At 42.2% G+C, this 15,522-nt stretch overlaps 1 protein-coding gene across 1 annotated transcript; it reads left to right on the forward strand.

The window, feature by feature from the left end:
• The first annotated feature begins 1,936 nt into the window (after positions 1-1,936).
• Positions 1,937-6,738, forward strand: LOC123508448 (zinc finger CCCH domain-containing protein 18-like). Its single transcript, XM_045262194.1, has 3 exons — positions 1,937-2,094; positions 3,822-4,362; positions 5,262-6,738. The coding sequence occupies exons 2-3, from the start codon at positions 3,834-3,836 to the stop codon at positions 6,074-6,076; spliced, it is 1,344 nt and encodes a 447-aa protein (XP_045118129.1). The 5' UTR covers positions 1,937-2,094; positions 3,822-3,833; the 3' UTR covers positions 6,077-6,738.
• The last annotated feature ends 8,784 nt before the right edge of the window (positions 6,739-15,522 follow it).

Raw genomic sequence — 15,522 nt, forward strand, 5'->3', positions numbered from 1 at the left:
ATAAATAAACGAAAAAAAATAATGATGAATAATAAAGATAGCAAGACATTTTCCAATATATAAGTTAGCAATGAGCTGAAAAAAAAAGGCTTAACAGTCTTCAGTACTCTGCTCGCTTTACCTACGCCGCTAAATATATTGGTAAATATTATAAAAACAAGACACCGTATACGTAGTTGGTGTTCGAAGCAGTGTGTTGTTGTGTTGGCCAAAACATCATTTGGTTTTAGTGATCGTCGAGAAGAATTGCCTTTTTTTTTTTTTTTTCCAACGGCTCTTCCCTTTTCCTCTTTGTTTGTCTTCTTTTCTTCTTCATTTTCTTCTTTTCATCTTTTTTTTTCTCGAACTACACCTCCTTTTCCTCCTCTTCAACTCTTTATCCGCCCTCATTCATCCTTTCTTCCTTCTTCTTCGCCCCCATTCCCCATTTCTTCTATCTCTTACTAAATAGTCCGATTGTGTAGTGGTCGTAAGGCATGGACAGTGTATGGATTTCACATAACTACTAAAACAAGCACTATGTCCGTATTTTAACCAGCACAAGAGGTAAACCAACAGATAAACTCCCCGCTTGTGTTCGCCTGCACAGACCCTTCATATCTTGTTTCATTGACTTCGTGTAGCGTCGATCCTTTACTTGTGTTTGGATTGTTAGCTTGTGAGTTTATTCTATGTTTACCAAGTTAGTTCGATATTTTGTTACTTTCATTTTTACTGTTTTGTGTCTAGTTTTCTTTTATATTATTCTTTATTCTATTCTGCTACGTCACTGTTAACCCCTTGAGTACCACGACGCATTTTCATATTCATTTTGTTCACTATTTGGTGATTTTATACAGCTTCAGAAACTTATGTGGGGTATTAAAATAGTGAAAACCGTGGCCATAAATCTTCTGACCTTCATAGTCCGTTCCTAATGTCAATGAAATGGTCTAATCATACAAATATCTCAAAGTAAAAATGTGTCCCAGTATTGAAGAGGTTGATATCAAACAGAAGCTATCTTTAGCTGTGATAGAGATTAGGAGTCAGTTTTTGCTTTGTTGTCTTACTGAACAAATTAATATAAACAAGTTAGCCCCTAAAAAACTTACCTTGAACACAGAAAATTCTTCTTATACCCTAGACTCATCTAAATGTCATTTCGGCTTAGTTTGGGGATGGATATGAAATTGTAAAGTCACGTGATGGATATGACGTGAAAGTGATCATATGGAACAAAGCATCAATCTGGGAAAGATGCTGCTAATGTTTTGTCTCTCGGTGATTATTAACATTATTTCAACATTACATTCAAAATCATCGAGCAAAGTAATGACATGACTTAGTGTTCTCTTCATTCGAGGTATATGGCTTCGTTTTCTCTTAATTTTGACTAAATTCTCCTATGACAGACTAATCTATTTTGGTTCTTAGTATTCTTGATGGCGCGTGTTTCCAATACTTCACCCAAAAATCGCCAAACTCAGTAATTTTATCAGAGCCTGGACATCGTAATCCTTTAGAACTTTACTTGTTACGTAATTTCACATAAAATACGCAAGAACAAACTGTAATATAAAAGTTACACACACGTTAATAAAACCAACATTAACCTAGAAATATTTCACCAAAACAAACCAAACATAACAACACCTAGATATCATTTCCTTCTCTCAAACTTCACCAAAATGCTTTACTTCTCACGAAACACACGAGGACAATAAGAACACTAAAACTACAACCACAAACACACACTTCCTATAGCCTAACCTCCCTCTAACACACCCAGCTAACGCAAATACCAACACCAACATGAATGAAACAACACACGAGAGGAATGCATCAAAACCTGCTAACCTTTATTCCATATGCCTATCAGTGCCTCAAATATCGGTCAGTGAGCCGTGGAGAGTGACAAGGGAGGAAAGAGTTGCCGGGCTGGTTGAGAGAGGAGGGGCAGTGGGTAGGCAGAGAAAGTTTAGAGGAAGAGAGCTTGACAGACACTGGCCCCACAGACTCTCCGTGGCTCCGGCTGTGTGTGTGTCTAGAGAGAAGTTCAGAAGTGTGTAGGGAGGTGATGGTTGCCCGTTGGAGGACTTGAAGGGTGTAAAAGTAAGTGATGTTGTGAAATAGTACGTGTTTGTGGTAGTAGTAATAGTAGTTGTTGTTGTTGTTGTTACTGGTGGTGTAGTAGTAGTAGTAGTAGTAGTAGTAGTAGTAGTAGTAGTATTGGGGAAGTAACGGTAGTAGTATTTGTGTTAGTAGCAGTAGTAGTAGTAGTAGTAGTAGTATAGTGGATGTTGCTGTTGTTGTTGTTGTTGTTGTTGTTGTTGTTATAGGAAGAAGAAAAATGGCGATAATAGAACAGAGAAGAATAAAAAAAATCAACAAAGAGAAAAAATTCCTTGTAAAAGAAAACAGATAAACAAAAAAAAGAAAAAGAGAGAGAGAGAGAGAGAGAGAGAGAGAGAGAGAGAGAGAGAGAGAGAGAGAGAGAGAGAGAGAGAGCGCAGACCTGATTATGGCTTTCTTCCTGACCTAGATTCCCGGGCAAGAACCTGTTTTTCCACCTGAAGGTCATAAGTGTCGTGACCGTGGCAGGTGTGTTTCAGGTGTGTTTCGTGAGTGGGCGATGTTTCAGGTGTGTTTCGTGAGTGGGTACGGTTTCAGGTGTGGTTTAGGTGTGTTTCGTGATTGGGTGCTGTATTTCGTGAGTGAGTGTTGTTTCAGGTGTGTTTCAGATGTGTTTCATGAGTGGGTGTTGTTTCAGGTGTGTTTCAGGTGTGTTTCAGGTGTGTTTCAAGTGTGTTTCAAGTGGGTTTCATGAGTGGGTGTTGTTTCAGGTGTGTTTCGTGAGTGGGCGATGTTTCAGGTGTGTTTCGTGAGTGGGTGCGGATTCAGGTGTTTTTCAGGTGTGTTTCAAGTGTGTTTCGTGAGTGGGCGATATTTCAGGTGTGTTTCAGGTGTGTTTCGTGAGTGGGCGCTGTTTCAAGTGTGTTTCTGGTGTGTTTCGTGAGCGGATATTGTTTCAGAGAGAGAGAGAGAGAGAGAGAGAGAGAGAGAGAGAGAGAATACTAAGCCAGGCAAGCCATCCTTTTGGTACCTATCCTAGTGTGGCTTTCTTTTTGCCTACATAAGGAAAAAGAAAGTCTCATAGTACCCCTTCCTTTCATTACACATTCAGAGGCGCGAGGAGGAGGTCTGGATTGCATTTAAGTAGCATTCAATCCTCTATAAACCCCATTGTCGACCCCTTCTTGTCCCTTGTCTCAGCTCTCACTCCCTATCGGTATTCTATCCACGCGTAGGTCTTCGTCAGGAGAGGTAGCGTCCTGTGAAACTCTTGTGGTGATGGTGGTGGTTGTAGTGGTGGTGGTGGTGGTGGTGGTGGTGGTGGAAGTGTTGTTCTTGGTTGTTGTTGTTGTTGTTGTTGTTGTTGTTATTATTATTATTATTATTATTATTATTATTATTATTATTATTATTATTATTATTATTATTATTATTATTATTATTATTATTATTATTATCATTATTGTTATTACTATTGTTGCTGTCCTTCTTGTTCTTCTTGTTCTTCTTCTTGTTCTTGTTCCTCTTCCTCTACTTCTTCTTTCTCTTCACTTTTATTTCTTCTTCTTCTTCGACTTCTTTTTGTTCCTTCTTCTTCCTTTTCTACATGTGAGAATGGAATGACACAAGGACAACAAAAATAAGGAATAAGATACGTTACTTTTTACTTTTCCTTCCTCCACATTCTCTCTAAAAAAATCTAAATTAAAAGGGAAACAAAATAAACCCAATATCACCATCAATATCTACACTTTTCCTCTTCCCAGCATGGCACTTCGATGGGCGTTAACAACACTGGCGCTCCTGGTGACCTGCTCTGCCCTGGGCTTTCGCACCCTCAAGAGGTCACTGGGCGGGACACAGACACACCAGGAGGATCAAGTCTTGCTGAGGAGGAAAATGGGGATTCTAGAATGGCTAAGAATACCGTTGAAGAGACAGGAAACACAGTAAACACGGAGGCAGAAGTGACGGGAGAGCAGTTTCCAGTCTCCAGTCAGGAGGGAATGCGCTTTGAAACCTTGCAGAAGATCATGAGAGGTATCATGTACATCATCGACTCTTACTTCGACTCAGCCTCGCTCGGGGACTGGCTGGCGACGCTCGGGAAGGCTGCAAGAGAGGAGTCCCAAGAGCTAGCGAGAGATTGGAAGTTTTCACCTCCCGTGGTGGAGTTGATAGATGCATTACGGCCGCTTGGCTTCATTCCTTACCCTGATCCTTACATACCAATAGGCGTCTCCAAGAATGACATCTGGAAGGTCACGTTAAACTGGCTCGGCGTCTTCGGTATCATAGGTTTGTTCTGTAAGTATGAGACGAGTATCACTGACCTTCACTGTTGTGGGTTGCCTGGCTTGACTGCGCACGTGTCTTTTGTGGGTGTGGCGGCAAAGTGTGTGAATGCGTAGAGTGTAGTTAGAACGAATCATTGTCGTGTGTAGTTAGATCGATTCTTTAGTCGTGTGTTACCGAAAAATTAAGTCAGTCGCTTGCCAGGTGATATTGATTGATTGATTGACTGGGAGGTGGGATAGATGTTGTGGCCAAGAGCTATACAAAAGAAAGTGTGAAAAAGGCTCCAGTGATGTAGATTATATGTTTTTTGAGACAGAGATCAATACAATACATGATTATTGCTTATATTTTGAAAGGAATGATTAGAATGTCTTGGAATTAAAATCCTCTCTATTGTAGCTTCTTCTTCATTCTATTCTGCTCCTTCTTCTTTCTTCTTCTTCTCCTCCTATTTCTTCTTCTTCTTTGATACTAGTACTTTCTTCTTCTTCTTCTTCTTCTTCTTCTTCTTTTTTGATACTAGTACTTCTTCTTCTTCTTCTTCTTCTTATTATTATTATTATTATTATTATTATTATTATTATTATTATTATTATTATTATTATTTGATACTAGTACTTTTTAGGTCATAAGGATTACAAAACTTTTTCTTTTCTTTTTCTTCATCATCATCCTCATAAACATCATAATCATAATCATCATAATCATCATCTTCTTTTTCTTCTTATCATAATCATCATAATCATCATCTTCTTTTTCTTCTTCTTCTTCTTCTTCTTCTTCTTCTTCTTCTTCTTCTTCTTCTTCTTCTTCTTCTTCTTTGATACTAGTACTTATTTGAGGTCACGAGGATAACAACTCCCAACTATCTCTCCAACAACTACTAAACGCCGTGGTTTCTTCCCCAGGGCGATCGTATTTGCCAATTTCACCCTACGTGTACGAAAAATTCGGCTTCCCTGAGGGCTTCCCAGATTACCACGACCCTCAAGACTTCGATCCCTATGACGAGGAGGAAGAGGAGGAGGAGGAAGAAGAAGAAGAAGAAGAAGAAGAGGAGGACCCTTATGGAGACGAAGAGGAGGAGGAAGAGGAAGAAGAGGAGCAGGATCCTTACGCACAGGAAGAAGAGGAGGAAGAGGAGGATAACTATTACAAAGTGGGGGAGGAGGAAAAAGAGAAGGAGCGAGAACACGAGAGCTTTGCAGTGTTCCGAGAGAAGGAGAAGGATGAAATGAGCTCCGAGGGACACGAGGAAGCAGAACAACAGTACCAGCAGTATCACAACTCCCTTTCACCTGGAGATCACACACAGGACACGGACCAAGACGCACAGGACACCTACTCCCATTACTACTACACACACCCACACTACGCCACTGGGAGCTACTACAGGCCGCAGGGAAGTGCATGGGACACCTATTATCAAGCCCAAGGAAAGAGAAACAGGTTGCAGGGATCTTTAAGGCATTCAACCAATAGAAATCGAAGGATAATCAATAAAAAGACACCAGGACATCGTAGGACACCATCAAGACGTCCTGTGCTTCGTCGTTCTTCCTCCTCCTCTTCTTCCTTCTCCTCCTTCCCTTCAATTTGTTTTCGTAGTCTGCTTTGGGTTCCTAAATTGTTTCGGTTCTTTGCTCTTATTCTCAAACACTTCTGTGCTGCTTCACCTCCACTATTTCAAAAGGCTTTAGTTAAATTTGCACGAGTTTTTTAAGATGTTTTACGGTTCTATAGGCAGATTGACAAGATTTCTACATTATCAAGTGGAGAAACACTCTTGAAAACCCTGCAAATCATCTCTGTGGTCTTGGAAAACAGTCGTGGTATTAGAGCAGAGTGTTTCTAAATATGGGCCCTTTATCCCACCATGATTCAAGAGTTTGTATGTGTTTGTGTGACGTTTCGCTGGTTCTGTGTTGATGATCTAATACCCCAAAGACAATGAATGGGAAATGCAAAAGGTTATCATCTCTATGTATATACACACGCTGTTTATTTATTTATTTATTTATTTATTTATTTATTTATTTATTTATTCATGTAAGATTTTTTGGCATTAAAGACGTGTATCTTATCTTGTTTGATGTGTGTTTGTATCTGAATGAAGCTGAGGTAGTTAGTATTTTATCTATCTGTCTGTCTATCAACCTGCGTATCTAACTAGCTATTTATTTATGTCTGTTTGTCTTTCTTTGTGTCTGTCTGTCTGTCTGTCTAGCTACCTATCTATCTGTCTGCATGTCTGCTTGTTTATCTATCTACCTATCTATTTACCTATCTATTCCCGTATCGTAGGGTGTGCGAGTGGGGGAATTATGTATCTGTTATCTAAATCTGTTGTAAGAGAGTGTAGATATATAATACAAATACATGTCATCTTGTGTTTGAGTGAACGTCTGTGGTAACTGCAACTGCTAATAAGATAATCTACTTATTTGTGAAGTAGCGAGCAGTGGCAGGGCTCTCACTTGAGGAAATTTTCTCAGATAGGGAAATTTATTGTTATATAAGGAAAAGTTTAAGGAAATTAATTTTCTGGAGAAATTCCGAGGAAGTTTAGTACAAAACAGTTGGAAAACATGTGGAAAGTATACAATTGCTGAAGAAAATCATATATATATATATATATATATATATATATATATATATATATATATATATATATATATATATATATATATATATATATATATATTATTACCACTGGTACTGCTACTATTACTAGGCTATTGATGTGATGATAATGGTGATAGGTAAAGATCTATATCCTACTACTACTACTACTACTACTACTACTACTACTACTACTACTACTACTACTACTACTACTACTGCTGCTGCTGCTGCTGCTACTACTACTACTACTACTACTACTACTACTACTACTACTACTACTACTACTACTACTACTACTACTACTACTACTACTACTACTATTCTCGAAGCAGTCTGTTTCATTCCCTCACATCAGTTCAGAACTACTACTACCATTACCTACTACTATTACTAATAAAGTCTGAGAATAATGTAGATGATGATAAAGATAACGTATAAGCTGTGGAAAGGTGAAAAAAAGTCAGTTAATGAGCAAAGATACAGCTCGAGCAAGATCAGAAACCCTCAAGACCTGTGTTCGAAATGTCAGTCAGTCCTTCACCAATCACCAGTGACTCACAGACAGTTACAAGGGACAGACGGACGCTCATCTCATCTCACTCTCCCCTTCTCGCGTACATTCCAGTTAAGAACACCCAACATTATTAGTCTCAGGCTGTGCACTGTCATGTACTTAACCAATACACACGCCCATATATCTGGTAGTTTCATACATAACATGAGAGAGAGAGAGAGAGAGAGAGAGAGAGAGAGAGAGAGAGAGAGAGAGAGAGAGAGAATAACAACAAGAGTACAGGGAGGCGGTGGCGTAGTGGATATGGTGAGCGTGGGATCGGGCAGACGTCCACGCGTAGGTTCAAATCCCACCACGTATCGTCTTGACACTTTGCCATATGTCGAGTAGTTTAAAATCACCAACATGTCACCATGATACCCAGGTTTTAGGTGAGCTTTTCCCAACCTCGGGTGCTAGCACTCTCTGGGTGCTGAAATCAATTATAGAGGGTGCTGGGAAGTGATGCACACACTTCACTTTCTTTTATCCTTTTAATAACAAGTGCTGAACTCCTTAATCATGACAACGGGGGGTGCTATGGTCGGAAAAGGTTCGGAAACGGTGTTCTAGGTGATTATACCAAAGATACGATTGGGAGGTGATATGGGCCCTAATGGGGTACCACTATCAATAAAATTGCCTTCCCCAATAATGGTTGGAAGCTGAACAGCGCTTCCAATACTCTTCAAGTTACCTTTAGGAGCTATAGGCCACAACATAAAAAAAATGTAGTAGTAGTAGTAGTAGTAGTAGTAGTAGTAGTAGTAGTAGTAACAAGAGCAGCAAATAATGTCCACGCACTCCTCACAAACTCTACGGTGAGACACAGCCACGTTTAACGTAATCTGCGGACAAACTCCCCACGATTCCCTCTCTCCCTCCTCTCCCACGCTCTCTCTGTCCCTCTCACTCACTTACTCACACACACACACTGCCCCACTCTCTTCCTCCTCTACCACGCTCTCTGTCCCTCTCACTCACTCACTCACACACTCTCTCTCTCTCTCTCTCTCTCTCTCTCTCTCTCTCATTCATTTTTACGTCGTTTGTACTGAATTATAAATGAAAAAAATAATATCGGGAAGTACAAATAACACCATGGTACAGTACGTACATATATATTTTAAAGTATATGATAAATAGATAAATAAATAAATAAATAAATAAACAACCTCACGATGCGTTTTTCCACGATGATATTTTCCACGATTTCATTTTCCACGATAATATTTTCCGCGATGTGATTCTCCTCGATAATATTTTCCACGATAATATTTTCCACGATTTCATTTTCCACGATAATATTTTCCACGATTTCATTTTCCACGATAATATTTTCCACGATTTCATTTTCCACGATAATATTTTCCGCGATGTGATTCTCCTCGATAATATTTTCCACGATAATATTTTTACGATCCGATTTTCCACGAAGCGATTCCGTGATAACGAAGCGGTCGATAAACATGATGAAACTATATGAATTCTATTTTCCTTTGTTGGTACTGGGCCGAACCCTTCCTCCCCAAGGGTCCGGTGTGAGAGCAGTGACGAGGCAACCTTGCCGCGCCTCACACGGATCGCCATGAGCAATGACCCACCACACACCACGCCCCAGCCACTGTCATGAAGTGAGCCCTCTCACCAGTAGAGGTCCCTCCTCGTCCTGCCAATGTCTGGTGCATAACGTACAGCGTGCCTCACACCACACCCCCAGCCACTGACATGAAGGGAGCCCTCTCACCCCTGAAGGACCCCCCTCGTACTGCCAGTGTCTGGTGTATGGCGCCCAGCGTGCCACACACCACACCCCAGCCACTGACATGAAGGAGTCCTCTCACCCCTGAAGGACCCCCTCGTACTGCCAGTGTCTGGTGTATGGCGCCCAGCGTGCCACACACCACACCCCAGCCACTGACATGAAGTGAGTCCTCTCACCCCTGAAGGACCCCCCTCGTACTGCCAGTGTCTGGTGTATGGCGCACAGCGTGCCACACCACACCCCAGCCACTGGCATGAAGTGAGTCCTCTCACCCCTGAAGGACCCCCCTCGTCCTGCCAGTGTCTGGTGCATGGTGCACAGCGTGCCACACACTACGCCCCAGCCACTGGCATGAAGTGAGCCCTCTCACCTCTAAAGGACTCCCTCGTACTGCCAGTGTCTAGTGCATGGTGCACAGCGTGCCCTCGTTCATGGCGATTTATTCAGCCCAGTGCTACCACAATCAAGAGACACCCTCCACCAGACTCTATGGAAGGAGCTCTTATTTCCCTATAAGGACTCCCCTCTGGTCAACATCTGGTGAATGGTAGACATTGATCCCTTGCTTATGGCAACTCCTTGCCTAGTATGAGGCACTGCAAGTGGATGATTATCACTGAAGCTTGAGGCCGCAAAGGAAAAGAAGGACCTGCTGCCAGTTCCTGCCTTGGGCCCCAGGCGGACCCGACAGCCACCTTCTCCCCAGTGCGGCGCCCAAGGCCGTCACGGCCCTCAACAAATTTTGGCCGAAACATTTTTCAATCTTCATTTAGATTTTGATCCGAATAGAAAATCATCGATTGCAAGTGAAAAACGAGGCTGTTTGAAAATTGTGGAAAATTAAGGTGAACAGTGAAACAAGACAAGGCAGCTTTGCATCGCTTAGCATAATATAAGGAGTGTGTACCTTGCACGTCTGTTGCCCGTGAATATCATGATGCACATGTTCCTAGATGCCTGGATAGAGCCAGTAATGCATTGGCCCCTGCCTACTTCATGGCGGACTTTAGAAAATCAAGTAGATTTCTGGATAGGGAGGATGAGTGGACGTAAGTAAACATGTATACAACATGTATACAACAACAACAACAACAACAACAGCTGCTGCTGCTGCTACTACTGCTACTGCTACTACTACTGCTACTACTTACCCACTACTACTACTTACCCACTACTACTACTGCTACTACTACTACTACTACTACTACTACTACTGCTGCTGCTGCTGCTGCTGCTGCTGCTGCTGCTGCTGCTGCTGCTGCTGCTGCTGCTGCTGCTGCTGCTGCTACTACTACTACTACTACTACTACTACTACTACTACTACTACTACTACTACTACTATTACTATAACTGTTAATACGACTTAATGACTGACTGCGTACGAAGATGAAAAGTTATATCAGAGCTGCCCGGGCGGCTATGCATAGCAGTCTATTAGACAAGCCACCCCGGCGGCCCTGACAGTATAAGGGTTAAGAAGTTCATCTTACGTTTGACTACTCTCTCCCTAAAAGTGTCCCGGTCCGTCTCTACATTATTAGCTTCTCAATCAGTACTGCGAGGGATCCCTAGACCCTATCTTCCTCCTAGTTTTTGGGCTTTCCCTAATTTACCTATATCTCCTTCTCTGCCAATTGGTAATTTCAGACCCACACAAGCAATACAACACTGCCATCCCCTTCCACAAGCTTCTGGCTGCTTTATATATGTAAACTGACCTGCTCCCTGGGTGGATTATCAGCCCTGTCATTTTCCCAGCTTCCTTCATTTGTTCTCATCCGTTTTTCTCCTCCTATTCCTTCTTTACTCACATCCAACCCTAGATAAGTGTACCTATCTACCACCTCGAAGACATCATTCCTATACCCACTGACACTGTCCCTCCACATGGCTACTGAACTCTATCACCTTGTGTTTTTTACCATTATATCTGACATTCCACTCTCTTCCGTAAATACTGTATAGCTACCTGTAATAACTCCTCCATCTCATTACTCTTTGCCATCAGCACTGTTGTCAGCATGGGTTAGGCAGCCTAGTTTCCTATCCCCAATTTTTACTCCCCTCCCTGATATCCTAATCCTCGCCATCAATTCCTGTGTAAATATTGAATAGGATTGGAAAGATTACACATCCCTGACGTACTCCAGTGTTATTCTTCATCCAGCCTGTTCTGATATCTCCTATTGTGAACTTGACTTCATTCTCCTCGTACAGCTTCCTCATCTGCACTATCCTCCTGTCCATTCTTATGTGTGTTAGTAATGTCAACAATTTCTTTCTGTTCACTCTATCATACGCCTTTTCTAAGTCCAAAACACTAGATATAACTCCTTCCATAGCTTTTTATTCAGTAGTAGCAGTAGTAGTATATAGTAGTAGTAGTAGTAGTAGTAGTAGTAGTAGTAGTAGTAGTAGTAGTAGTAGTAGTAGTAGTAGTGGTAATTGTGATAGTGATAGTAGTGATAATTGTAGTAATGGTGCGGTGGTGGTGACAGATCACACACACACACACACACACACACACACACACACACACACACACACACACACACACCACACCTTCATCCCACCTGCACACCTCTTGTAAATCCTGAAAGACATTCCAGATATCACATCTAATGCTGTTAATTGTCGCATATCGCAGAACTGAAGGGAGGAACTAAACTAAATATAGTCCTTTTCTGAAGTCCAATAAATATTACATAGCCGCTCGCTCTTTGAAGTTTACTGTATTCAGAAGTGAATAACTAATCTTCCACAGGCCTTGTGATGTCGTCAGTTGAATGAAAGCCGATTCTTTGTCTTTTTCACATGGAAGGAAAAAGACAGGCAGACACATTGGATATATGCTTGCTTGATGGTTGTTCCCAACAGTAAGGAACCAGCATGGTTCACCTCACCTACTTTATACCTACTTAGAAGTTATATCGTTACTATTACTAAGAATATAGGTACAGGATAAGTTGCACCTATTACCTATATATGCAGTAGTATAAATATAATTCTGGTAGCAAACTTTCAAATAATAAGCTAGTTAATATGGTAACTGGTTGCATTGATCCGGGCAACAGCGCAACCCTCAGCACTCAGCCACCCACCCTCCAGGAGCTGGATCCAAGAAACTTTAACGTCAGAACAACCTCCTGCTGCGATTACTTCATTCATACCTTGAGTCTTTCGTGATGGCAGCAGGTGGTCGTGTTAGTAGCTACTGCTACATTTAATTCAAAGCCTTTTACCTACACACCTGCAGTAATAGTGTTGATTGTGGCAAGTGGCAACTCTTAACTTAGTGGAACACCGTCCCGCCTCGCCACCCAACACTGACCACTCCCACTCTCAGTTTGTTAACTTTGAATGTGATCGTGTGGCGCCGCGCTGGCAAGACGTGAAGCACTGAGAGGAAGACAGATTAGTGAGTGACAAAAAGAATGGCGTGTTGGTAGCCTCTCAGTAAGCAAAGGTTAGCTATTCATACATGGTTGAAGACAGTTAATTAAAGCGGTGTGTGTTTGTTTCTGTGCTGACAAGAAAACTAGGCTGAGGCGATACCAGGTCCATCCGCTTTGGGACAGCGTCCATCCGGAAACGTAAGAAATATTTTTGGTGTATAAATCATTACGTATATATATTTCACAGTGGTGTCAATCTTAGCGTAACGGTGCCAGCATCCAGGACGAAACACCAACGAATGAACCATCACAGATCAGTAAACAAGGCAAACAGTATGTTACCAAGTATAGACCCTCACATGCAGTGTTTATAAGTAATTCAATACCTGACCATCACAACTTGTCCCCACCCACTCCAGGACGACATATCACTGAACTAACACCTGCTGGGAATGCGGAAACCCAAAACAGTGAGTAAATGGTAAATAAACAAACGAACCACTGACCCGGTGCTTATCTCTCGCCCATTATCTCTTTCATTTTGTAATTATTATATGTCAGACACGTCGCAAAGTGGAGCCGCTGGCCTAATCTTTCGTGTTGGCTGTTTTTTTTTTTTTTTTTTATTTATACCATGTGGGCTTTTCACGGGAGTTTATGGGCTGAAGGGGATACTTCGTGTTGGCTGTTGAGACTTATCCTCTGTTCCTTAATTTGCGTATGGTGAAGGCCTAGAGATGTTAAGCGGGGGAACAGCGGCCACCGCGTGACGTCATCAGCTATTTTCCCGCGTGACGTCATTCGCTCCCCGTGTGACGTCATCAGCCGGCGCCATCTTGCTTTTCCTCCCCCTATCTGTTGAATTCGGGTATTATTTTCTATTGCTCTCAGTTTATTTATTTTGATTCAAAACTAACTTTTTATGGTTCTCATACATATTTAGCTGTGTTTCAATTGTTTTCCATGCTTCTGTTGGGTGAAATACGTAACTTTTGAAGCTTATTATGGCCTAAATAAGAACCAGATATCCTCTCCAAATTTTCCATCTCTGTATGCTTATTTTTTTATTATAGCTTGTAATGAAGTGTGAATGGTTTCGAAAGATAGTTTGTGTTTGGTAAAGTTTGTTTCGCTCCTGATAAGTGAGATGTGTCGACTTTAAGAATGATTTATAGTGCCGTTAAAAAGTGTAAAAGTGACATAATATAGAATATTAATTTTGTTATTTCAGCGTGTTGCCAAGTTTTGATGTGTTGCGGAAGTGGTTAATATTTTTAAAAAGTGTTATCGATCGTGTTGAATAAGATTAGTGGGCTTTAGATTTGTTTTTAAGCATGTCGATGTTATAACATTTTTATTAACGGTATTTTTGAGATATTTCTATTATTGCTTATCTCGGCCATAATTTTATATTTTAGGGATTAGTTTTGATTGGTGACAAGTCAGAATTTATGTAGTATTCGTGTCCAGCTATCTTTTTGAGAATCGTCATTTTCAAAATGGTTTACGTACGTAAATATGTCATCCACGGGGAGCGACCACCAGCTGGACCCAAACCCAGACCCGACCCCCTCCCTCCCTCCCGCTAGATGTGGGTTTAGGTGTGTGTGTGTGTGTGTGTGTGTGTTGCTCTGTCTTACGTGTGTGTGTGTGTGTGTGTGTGTGTGTGTTGCTCTGTCTTACGTGTGTGTGTGTGTGTGTGTGTGTGTGTGCTTTGTCTTACGGTGTGTGTGTGTGTGTGTGTGTGTTGCTCTGTCTTACGTGTGTGTGTGTGTGTGTGTGTGTGTGTGTGTGTGTGTGTGTGTGTGTGTGTGTCTTACGGTGTGTGTGTGTGTGTGTGTGTGTGTGTGTGTGTGTGTGTGTGTGTTGCTCTGTCTTACGTGTGTGTGTGTGTGTGTGTGTGTGTGCTCTGTCTTACGTGTGTGTGTGTGTGTGTGTGTGTGTGTGTGTGTGTGTGTGTGTTGCTCTGTCTTACGTGTGTGTGTGTGTGTGTGTGTGTGTGTGTGTGTGTGTGTGTGCTCTGTCTTACGTTGTGTGTGTGTGTGTGTGTGTGTGTGTGTGTGTGTGTGTGTGTGTGTGTGTGTGTGCTCTGTCTTACGTGTGTGTGTGTGTGTGTGTGTGTGTGTGTGTGTGTGTGTTGCTCTGTCTTACGTGTGTGTGTGTGTGTGTGTGTGTGTGTGTGTGTGTGTGTGTTGCTTTGTCTTACGTGTGTGTGTGTGTGTGTGTGTGTGTGTGTGTGTGTGTGTGTGCGTGCGTGCGTGCGTGTGTTGCTCGTTACTCTGTCTTACGTTGTATGTAATTCACTGTTTGATCTGCTGCAGTCTCTGACGAGACAGCCAGACGTTACCCTACGGAGCGAGCTCAGAGCTCATTATTTCCGATCTTGGGATAGGTCTGAGACCAGGCACACACCACACACCGGGACAACAAAGTCACAACTCCTCGATTTACATCCCGTACCTACTCACTGCTAGGTGAACAGCACCTACACGTGAAAGGAGACACACCCAAATATCTCCACCCGGCCGGGGAATCGAACCCCGGTCATCTGGCTTGTGAAGCCAGCGCTCTAACTGTGTGTGTGTGTGTGTGTGTGTGTGTGTGTGTGTGTGCGCGCGCGCGCGCGTGCGTGCGTGCGTGCGCGCGCTGTGGAATGATGTGACGTGCAAAGCCTGTGTTGTGAGATGTGTTGGCCTGTTATGTTAGAGGCCCGGGGAAAAGGAAGAAAAGAAAGAAAGAGGAGGAATTACTTACGGCTCTATCACAGACAATATGATATGGTGGTAGTGTTGCCACGAACGAGGTGTGTGTTATTCACCACGGTCGTCTG

The sequence above is a fragment of the Portunus trituberculatus genome, chromosome 24, assembly GCF_017591435.1.
Source record: "Portunus trituberculatus isolate SZX2019 chromosome 24, ASM1759143v1, whole genome shotgun sequence".
NCBI lineage: Eukaryota > Metazoa > Arthropoda > Malacostraca > Decapoda > Portunidae > Portunus > Portunus trituberculatus.